This window comes from Pezoporus wallicus, unplaced genomic scaffold, assembly GCF_028554395.1.
Source record: "Pezoporus wallicus isolate ANWC-B61680 ecotype Strahan unplaced genomic scaffold, APGP_CSIRO_Pwel_v1 contig_7949, whole genome shotgun sequence".
NCBI lineage: Eukaryota > Metazoa > Chordata > Aves > Psittaciformes > Psittacidae > Pezoporus > Pezoporus wallicus.
Window position 1 is genome coordinate 29046 of NW_026638589.1, and position 10676 is coordinate 39721.

The 10676-nt window shown below is 52.6% G+C and overlaps 1 protein-coding gene across 1 annotated transcript; it reads left to right on the forward strand.

Annotated features, from left to right (window-relative positions):
* Positions 1-7758: 7758 nt before the first annotated feature.
* LOC130600154 (sperm acrosome membrane-associated protein 6-like) lies at positions 7759-10492 on the forward strand (the record flags this gene model as incomplete). The annotated part of the gene is made up of 7 exons (XM_057411235.1): positions 7759-8033; positions 8537-8611; positions 8941-9009; positions 9237-9260; positions 9347-9424; positions 9633-9736; positions 10307-10492. Coding segments are annotated over exons 1-7 (810 nt in total), but the record flags the coding sequence as incomplete, so codon positions are not given.
* Between the last annotated feature and the right edge of the window lie 184 nt (positions 10493-10676).

Sequence of the window (10676 nt, forward strand, 5' to 3'; positions counted from 1 at the left end):
GCAGCCCGCTCCGTGTGCGCTGCGAACGAGAGGGCACGCTGAGGGCCTTGTGCCCGGTGGGGGGCTCTCGGAGGCCCCGATCCTCACCCTCTCACCCAGACCCATCCCACAGCCCCTACCACCCTCAGGCCCCGATCGCCCCCCACACCCGCCTCACAGCCCCTCTTTACCCCTCACACACGAACCCCGCCTCCCCACAGGCCGCTTGCCCGCCCTGCCCGCCCCGGCCCAGCCGCTGCAGCCCGCAGGCCCCGGCCCTGCCCATAGCGAAGGAAGCGCTCACCGAGCTCTCACACCGCGGCCATCCCGCCCTCAGCTGCTGGCCCGCGGGGGCCTCCCCCGCTCCCTCCCCAGCCCTCCCATTAGGCCGCAGCCGCCGCCACGGGGCCTTCGAACGCGGCTCTCGGAGCTTCCGGGCCCCGCCCCTTCCGCCCCGTGGTGGCGCCCGCCTCGCAAGCCTTTGTGCGCAGGCGCTGAGCGTCGTTTTCCCGCCTTTGGTGTGCGTGAGGCGAGGCCGCGGCCCCGGCCTCCGGAGCCGGCTGCGGTACGGGCAGGCAGGGCTCATGAGGGGAGCCCCATCTGCTGCCTTCCCCGCATCGGCCCTCGCGACAGAGCGGCGCCGTGTTGGTGCAGGTCTGAGGTACTGCCGTGTGCTCTGGGCTTCAGAACAGCCCCGCACAGGGCTGAGACGCTGCTCTGCCTCCTGACGTTGTGCCTTGCACTGTGTGTGTGCGGGCCTGAGGTGCTGAGCTGTGCGCGGCCTCCCAACACAGGCCCTCCAGGAGCCCGGCGGTGCTGATGTAGACTTCAGCCCCCCCCCCCCACCCCTGATCCAGCCCTTCATCCCAGTACAGGTGGGCACATGGCTGCAGCCCTGCTGTCTGCTCTGTTGTGGTGCAGCCTGCCCTGTTCCCCTGCTGAATGTGCTCTTGTGCTCTGCCAGGAGGCTGCTGAGGGAAGTGCAGTGGTTCCTGCAGGGTTCCTGCCTTTGGCCAAGAAGAGGATGCTGTGTGAGTTGCAATGAAGCTGTCCCTGACCTGCTTTGCTGTGCCTCAAAGGCAGGCTATGAGGCATAAGATACAGAATGAAGCATAACGTACAGAATTTGCTTCACCAGGTGTGTACCTGTTTTTTGCTGGCCTTCAGCTAGCTGTAAGGTGAGCTACAGTGCCTTTTGTCAGCACATCAAACTCCAGCTACACAAGCCACAGTATTTGGAGCTGCGGATGAGCAGCACAACCACACCTGGTCACAAAACTGGGATGAAGGCCGTGAGATAAGCGTTTCTGATCAATAGGATTTGGCTGTAAAGTAGCCTGTCTGCATTTCTTTGCAATACTTTACATTGCAGTACTTTGCTCTCGGACAATGGAATAATCCATGATCCCAGAACAGAATCACACCTTCCTGTCCCTCATGGTGCAGAAGTGGTGGAAACCCCAAAACAACAGAAACAAGCTCCAACCAAATCCAACTGAGGCTTTGAGTCACAGAAGAGGAACTGTGGGATTGAGGGAGTTCATGAGGAATTTCTTGACTGCTGTTGACTTCATGTGGAAGGCATCCAGACCAGCCCTATGCTCTGGTTTTAAAACGCTGATTCAAGAGGCTGTGTACATCCAGCTCCAGGACCACACATCTGACAGGCGCAGTGTAAAGGTAAGCATATGCGTTTAATGCAGTTACATTCTTAATCGTTCAGATTGCTTTGGAAAAGATGTCCCATTGAGGAAGTTATTTACAGAACCAGCAGTGCCTGGTGCACCAGTTTGCATTAACACTGACGTCTTACAGGAGAAGAAAATGGTGGAACCCGGGAAAAGATGTAATGTTGAGGGAGAGCTCACTGGGAGCACAGCATGGTGTTCACATCATGCCTTTGGTGAGATCTCTCAGTCATTGTGTGTTTGAGCCTGGTAAAAGAGATGGAAAGATAGACTCGAGGGCTGACACCCACTGCAGTGCGTCGTTATTGGATTTAAATGAGGCAGCTGAGCAGCCTCGCAGCGGTAGGATTTGCTTCCCTAACTTTTACTGGCTGAAAGTCAGCAAAACGATCTAGATGAGGCTGTGTTATAATCTACGATAACGCCTCTGTGAACCTGTAGAGGGCGTTTCAGAGGCTTCAGTTAGGGTGAGATGAACTGCCCTCTGGCTTTTTTCCGTTCGGGAGGTGTTAAAATGGACAGGTAAATGAACGGCTTCCGCTGAGGCCGGAGACTGATGACCTGACCCGTGGTGAAATGCAGAATGCACGTGTGAGTTTCAGTGGGTTTTTTTTTCAGTGAGAGACTGACACAAGTGATGGTTGCTTTTGAAAGGCCTGGGAATAACAGCAGCAAAGCTGGGGCACTCTTAGTTCCAGCTCTCTTGAGCAATGTAACTGAAGACTCTTCAGTCTGGAGCATTTCTTTTGCTTTCCTTCCACTGTAGCCGCAAGGGAATTTGTGCATCTTCTGATCTTTTTGAGGCTGGCAGGTTTTAGAGTACATTAGGAAGTGATAGAGGTTTCAGCTAGTATGAGACTTCCTGTTCTGGGTGGAAAGGTATGCTTGCAAGGGGAGGAATGAAAATTACTCTGGGTTTTATAGCTTTATTTGAACAAACTCCTCCAACTCCCACTTTGGCCAAGATGTACCTTTAAACAGCTGTGAATAGAGTGATATCTCCAGTGAGTGGCTCTCCACAACACTCAGGACACTGGGTTCACAGAAAGCGGGGAGAAAATGAGGAGACAAGTCACTCCTGTTTCTGGAAGGATCAACAAGGAATCACTGCTGGTGTCTCTCTTGGTAGCTAATGCTGGCATTGCTGAGATGAGCCTCTTAATATAATGCTCTCTCTGTGTAAAAGTCACCAATGACAGACCAGTGCAGAACTGTATTAAGTAGTTTATTCCACTAATACAGGGAAGATAATGCCTCAAAATTCAGATTTAAAGGTTTGAGTCTGTCTGTGCTTAAGCAAAGTGGTCATCTGGAGTGCTGTCAGGAGTTAAAATATACATTAAAGCTGAATAATGATCTCAAGGTCAGAGAAGGACAGAGGGTACCCACTCCTAGGAAGAGGCCTGAATCCCGACAGTCGGGATCAGGACCCTGGAGGCCTCCAAGGGAAAAAGAGCAAGGAACGATGCTTTGTTTCTATTGTGGAGGAAAAGGACATGTTAAGAAAGACTGTAGAAAGAGGATGATGGAGAGAAGATGTTCAAGGAAGATTACGGGTGTCAGGGGCTCTATCTGCTGGGGACTTGAGAAAGAACAGAGCCCTTGATAAAATTAAAAGTGGGTCCCTGGCAACAAGAAGTTGAGTTCCTAGTGGACTCAGGAGCGGAAAGATCAACTGTTCAAAAATTGCCCCGAGGATGTAAGATATCCCCAGAGACGGTACGGGTTATTGGAAACAAAGGAAAACCAGGAATAAAGATTGATTATTGAGAATCAGAAAATTGGTGGGCTCATAAGTGCCTTTAAGGGCGGCTACCTATATCCAAAAAGGGAGACGATTGGAACAAGGGGAACATATACCCGAGAGCCCTAAACTCTGCCCTCAAGGATATTAGGATTCAACTATGGCCAAGCCCCTGAAGACTGCGACTGCTGCTGAGAAGAAAAATGACCTCGCTGCTCCAGGCAACGGGGTAGGCGATGGAGGCAGAGGTGTATTAAGGTGAGGATATAGAGGGACCATAGCCACCAAAAGTTTAGGGTGGAAAGAGGTGCAAATTAAGTGGATGGGCCAGGTGGGTAGTAAGACCTCTACCAAATTTCGAAGGAAGGATTGGAAATCCGGATTTATGAGAGGAGGTAACCCACCAATTTTCTGGATCATCTATTGGATATGCGGATGGACATTAATCCCGGTAAAAGGATATGTCCATCAACCTTTCAAGTGGACCTTGTACAGATGGGAAGATCAACAAGTAGTCCAAAGTATAACCACATCAGGAGGGCCCACTTTTACTGCTAGCCTCTGTCAACTAGTGCCTAGAAGCCTGGGTTTAGATCGTATGGGATTTTGCTTCTGCCCAAGTTCGAATCCAGTAAGAGGATACTGTAATCACCCCGGGGAGTATTATTGTGCCTACTGGGGATGCGAAACAATAGCTTCAGATTGGGTCCCTGGAAATCCGGACAAGTTTTTAAGGGTACAGTGGGGGCCTTATGGATGCACCCCTCCGGAAAAGAAAATTGGAATGGAGGAGTAGTATTGGCTCCCCGTGGGAGAATCGAACTGGGGAACTGTCAGCATCTTATGATTAATGTAAGGAACCCTTCTGACCAAGGGTGGATAACGGGGAAAACTTGGGGGGTACGATATAAGGAACCAGGAGCCGATAGCCGGGGCCTCATTTTAATAAAGAAGGAACCAATCCCACAAGATCCTAAACCCGTAGGACCTAACAACGTACTAGCAGAAAAACCATCAGAGGAAATTCCTGAAGTAGACAAAGTGGGGGTTAAAAATGACACAATTTCCAACAACTCAGTGAATCTCGTATTAAATGACACTCAAAATCCTAAGGACAGTAATGGAGACAACTTTCTTTGGAAATTAATGGAAGCTAGTTACCAGTTGTTAAATGCCACCAATCCCAACCTAACTGAACACTGCTGGCTGTGTTATGGGATAAAGCCTCCTTTTTATGAAGCAGTGGGAGTTACTACAAAGGCTAGGCGTGTAAATGGTTCTAACCCAGCAGAATGTACATGGGGAAAAGAAAAGGGATAACATTGACTCAGGTCACTGGGAAAGGCAGATGTATAGGAAAAATTCCAAAACGTCAAAAACATCTATGTGACATTAATACAACTGCTACTAAACAGAAAAAAACAGCTAAGTGGCTATTACCAGCCAAAAACGCCAAGTGGGTTTGCTCAAACATAGGTGTAACACCTTGCATGTTCCTAGAATTGTTTCATGATTCCTCAGATTTTTGTATCCAAGTAATGATAATACCAAGAATTCTTTACCATCCTGAAAATTTTAGGTATGAACACCAGACTGCCCAAGACCATCACCTATTTAAAGAAGAACCTTTCACTGCATTAACAATAGCCACTTTGATGATCTTGGGAGGTACAGGAGTAGCCTCATTAGTAAAACAAAGTAAAGAATTTCACACCTTAAGAATGGCTGTAGATGAGGACTTAGTCAGAACAAGTGCCCTAGAAAAATCTGTACAGTCCCTATCTGAAGTAGTGTTACAAAATCGAAGAGGATTAGACCTAATGTTCCTACAACAAGGAGGGCTTTGCGCTGCACTTAAGGAAGAATGTTGTGTGTATGCTGATCATACTGGAATTGTAAGGGATACCATGACCAAGTTAGGAGAAGGACTAGAAAAATAGGAAAGGGAGCGAGAAGCCCAACAAAGTTGGTATGACTCATGGTTTAATTACTCTCCATGGTTGACTACATTACAGTCTACCATTGCAGGCCCCTTAATATTGTTAATTCTGGGACTAACTTTTGGCCCCTGTGTATTTAACAAAGTGATTGCAATTGTGAAAAGCAGGCTAGAGGCCGCCCACTTGTTGCTCATTAGGGCTCAATACGAGCCACTAGATCAGGAATCTGCAGTAGAAGACACCTTAATTTTAAGCCACGCGGAACTCCAAAGATTTGATGAACAAAACGGTAAACAGAAAGAGGGGGGATTGTAATGAGTAAATTCCTGTTTGTTAATCAAATCTTGCTTGCTTAAGAGTTACCGGAAAATTACGACACTTGGACATTTTGCTTATAGGCCGCAGGCGTCCGGTAAAGTAAACGATGTATGGGGGAAGGAGATAAGGAGGCTTCCTCCCCACACCCACCGGGAGGCAGAATGAGACTCCTTATCAACAGGCCTGAGCCTTCCTCCCCACACCCACCGGGAGGCAGAATAAGACTCCTTATCAACAGGCCTGAGCCTTCCTCCCCACACCCACCGGGAGGCAGAATGAGATCCCTTATCAACAGGTCACACAGACACAGAGTACGCCAGGAAGTGACATGTATATCAGATGAAGAAGAGTATAAAACCAGTGACTCTGGGGAAGTGGGTTGCGTGCCGTTGGCGGAGCAGAGATTCCCCGGCCGCCCATCGCTGTTTTGCTTGCTGTCGCTTGCTCAATAAACTGATTTGATTCATTGGTCTGGCTCTCGCCAATTTATTTGAGCCACATTCTATAACAAAGAGTAGGACTACAGATATTAGAGGTTATACTTCTCTTATACAGCCACTGGGGGCAGACAGGGAACTCTACTTAACCCCCCCATTAGCCACAGTTTGCTTTTGTCTACTACTCCCCCACAGCTTAAACACTAATCTTTAACACTAATGACAGACATACACACACACAAAGCACTTAGGCACAACACAAAACAAAGACGCTTCGTCCGTCTCCGGCCGCTCTCCTCGCGGAGAACACGGAACCGCGGATCAGGACTCCACACTCGCTTGGTAGCTGTGCTACGTCTCAGTCACACAGAAACCCAAACACACATGGGATCCCGCACGCTCACACTATGGTTCCGCCTTACCCTTCTCCTGCTTGTTACGGTAGTAGGTCCGTCCTGGTTCCCAGAATTTGAGATGCAGCGGAGACCTGGTGGGTTCTCTACACTTCTACCTGCTTCCACTACGGTCCTTAGCAGATCCTTCCTGGCTCCCAAAACTTGGGATGCAGAGAAAACCCGGACTCACCTGATCCAGCCTCAGGATCGCCAGCGGCCTCTGAGGACCTCAGTTGACTGCTTTGGCCAACCCACCGGTTTTAGACATGTCAGAGTGTGCACCGGGGAGCTGGAGAAACGATGTTTGACATCCTTGAGGGCTACTAAAAGGGCTCAGTGCTTTTTGAGTTAAGCTTTTTGTAAATTCCCCTGACAATGTGGCTTCAAGTGCTGCAGTCTAAACTGAGAAATGCCAATCCAAGCACAGAAAGTCTGTAGTGTGTCATTGCTTGGCAGTGTTCTGGGGACCCAGCTCAATCATTACCAGTCAGAAAAGAACAGTTTAACATGACTATGTCTGCTTTTCTGCAGCCTCCTCCACTGTAACCACTTTGCCAGTCCTGTTTCGCAGAGGGCATTTTGTCTTTGGCCTTCTTTTCAGGCTGACATTACCTGTAAAAGCCCTTATTATTCTTTCCATCCATTGCCAAGTTCAGCTTCACTGTGCCTTGGCCTTCCTGTCCTCGTTCCTACTCAACCAGAATGCGTTCCTGTACTCCTGTCCCTGCTTCCACTGCCAGTACATTTCCTTCTTGCCCTTTAGTTTGACCACCAGGTCATGACTCCCCTAACAGAGGGACACCAACTAATGAAGATTTGGGGGAACCAAATGAAGGGATTGGAGCTCCTTCTCCAGCCCACACACTCAAGGGTCCCCCTGTATCCCCACTACTCTTAAAAGGTCACCTAGGTGTCTGGGACCTGCCTAGCAACCCTGCTGTTCCGTGGGGACCTAGGCACCCAGGTTCCGCCTAGCACCCCTGCTGTTCTGTGGTGACCTAGGCACCCAGGTTCCGCCTAGCAACCCTGCTGTTCCGTGGGGACCTAGGCACCCAGGTTCCGCCTAGCAACCCTGCTGTTCTGTGGTGACCTAGGCACCCAGGTTCCGCCTAGCAACCCTGCTGTTCTGTGGTGACCTAGGCACCCAGGTTCCGCCTAGCAACCCTGCTGTTCCGTGGGGACCTAGGCACCCAGGTTCCGCCTAGCAACCCTGCTGTTCCGTGGGGACCCAGGCATCTGGGTGCTGTGCTTTGGGGCCATGGGGTGGTGGTGGGTGCCCCTGATGCTGGTGATGGCCCGCTGGCTCCCTAGAAAGCCAGGCACCCAGCCAAGGGGACCTGGCTTGTGGCAGTGGGTGTCCCTGGTGTTCTGGCTCCCTGGGGTGCACCCCTGTCTGCTCTGCTTCTCGCACCCCATTCAGCTGGCACGCCTCTGCCGTGACATTACTGGGGCCCCTCGGAACGACCCCCGACACCGCCGCTGCCTTGAGGCTCTTGCGCGGGCTGCTGTGCCGCTCGCCTCTGTCTCTGTGGGTGAGTGACAAGACCCCAAGGACACCCCCACCCCCCGACTGCCACCTCCGTCCTGCCAGGGACCCCCAGCCCCGGACAGGAGCCCAGAGCCCTACCTCAACCAAGGCATTCACACTGACACTGGCCAGGACCCAGGGCAGCTGGGGACCTCTTTCCTAAACAGGAACCCTAGGGACCCTCCCCACACGAGCACCCTCGGAACTCCCAGCCATGCCAATGTCTCCCCAGTCCTGACCTGGACCCCAGGGACCTCCGGGAACCCCAACCCTGCCTGAGACCCTGAGAATCAGGAACACAGTGAGGACTCCGGGCCCTACCTGGGACCTCAAGGACCCTGAGGGATATCTGACCCTTTCCACTATCCCGAAACCCTCATCAGGACTCCAGAAGTCCCAGAAACGCCCAGCCCTTACTGGACCCTCCCATCCCTGAACCTGCAACCCCAATCATGTACTGGTGCCAGTGTCCCTGTACTGGTCCCAATACCCCTGTACTGCTCCCAGGGTCGGAGCAGCACGAGGCACTTCAGGAGATCGTATTGGAGGCCCTGAATTTTCTGGAGAGGGAGAAGGACAAGAGTGAGCTTGGGACATGGGACGTGTGAGGGGGTAGGGCTGGGGCATGGGGGATGGAACGTGGAGGCCTTGAATGGGGGGTGTGGTGAAATATGGTCTATATGCAGGTCTGTGGGCTGTAAGGGGATATCTGGGGAATCCTGAGAGTGTATGGGCTTCAAGGTGTACAGCTTCTGTGGGCTTCTGAGGGGAGTACTCCAGGATGGATGTACAGGGTTGAGGTGAGCTGTACAGGAGATCTGCCGACGTCTGGAGAAGGTTTATGGGCATCCAAAGTGGTGGTGGGGAATTGTCTCACCTGGGACAATTATCTGTTATCTGGGACATCCCAGAGTCTTTTGAGGTGTCTCTGCAGGAAGCCGTCAACACAATCTGGGTGAAGCTGAGCCAGCTGGAGGAAGGTATGGGGCCAGTGGGGACACACACCTGGGAATCCCACCCTGGGGAGCCCGGGAAAGGGGCTGTCACAAGGACACCCATCCTGGACATCTACATTCCTGGGTCCCCACACTGGTGGAGAAGCCCGAGGGACCCCATCAGGGCTGGACAACGGCTGAGCCCTGACAGCTCCTCACAGGGATGTGGATCCCCAGTGATCCCCAGTCTAATGCTGCTTCCCCCCCACTAGCTCGAGCCTGCATCCCGCCCTGTGGTGAGTGCGCGTCCCTCTCTCTTGCCACCCCCTGTTCCCAAGTCCATCTCCCATCCCTCTGCGACCACCGAGTGTCTCCATCCCAGGATATCAGCCTGATTCCCGCGTCTTCCAGTGTGCTACCTGCCGCATCATGGACTGCAAGCTCCCCGTGGACTGCCCAGGTATGGGGCAAAGGACCCGCACCCAGGCAGAGCCCCCGCACGCATCTGGGTGTGGATGTGCCTGCTTGGGCCCATGAGTGCCCAGGAGCATGCCAAGGTGCTTGCCTGCCTAGCCCTGCTGCGAGCACTCAAGCATGTGCAGTTGCAGACGAGCACATTCTCTATGTGCACGAGCAGATGTGCCTCACATGCCTGTCAATGCTTCCAGTGCAGGACATGCAGGTCCACACAGATGAAGCCGTCACACTGCTCTGCGATGTACCCTTTGCCATCCCCCCCAACCTGCCCGTTACCTGGATGTTTGCCAAGGATGTGAGTTGCCCATGCATGTACACAGACATTCCTGAGGGGACTGGGCATGCACACGGTTGTTCTCTTGGTGTGAGGAGTAGCAATAGCTACAGGTATTGCTTAACAGTAGATAGGTGTGCTGCTATAAGTAGCATGTGTGTAAGCATGCACAGGACGCAAGCAAATGCTCACCCACGTGAAGGGTGCATGCAAGCGAGAGGGAGGTCACTCACGTTTGCATATTCACATAAACTCGCGTGCCCACGTATGTGAAGGAAGTGACTTTTTATAGGATCATAAAATCCCAGGTTGGTTTGGGTTGGAAGGGACCTTAAAGCTCCTCCAGTCCCAGCCCCTGCCACTGCCATGGGCACGGACACCTTCCACTGGAGCATCTTGCTCCAAGCCCTCGTGTCCAGCGTGGCCTTGAACACTGCCAGGGATGGGGCAGCCACAGCTTCTCTGGGCACCCTGTGCCAGCGCCTCAGCACCCTCACAGGGAAGAGCTTCTGAGTGCCTTTTCATGCACGTTTATGCCATTTCATGTACCTGGTGGACCAGGCTGTGCTGACATGTTCCCCCATGCCTCAGCTGCACACACAGGATCTGGCACTGTTTGAGGAGCTGGAGGTGGCTGTGGAGGGACTTTACATGCTGACCATCCAGGACCCCGCTCCAGGAACCATCGCCTGTCACCTGGGAGTCCCTTCTGAGCCCTTGGCCCGCAAGTACTTCTACCTCAACGGTGCGCCCAGACACCTGAGTGCCCTGGGGACAGTGAGCGGTGTGGGGTGGAGTGGGGCCCCGGAGAGCCCAATCCCATGGGGGGGGGGAGTGCGTGGGGAGCATGAGCAGGGTGGATCCATGGTGGAGTGGGTGTTCCCTGATGCCTGGCTCCTCTGGGGGCAGTGGGACACGTGGGGTGGAGCGGACACCCCTGATGCCTGGGTCGCAGGACCTC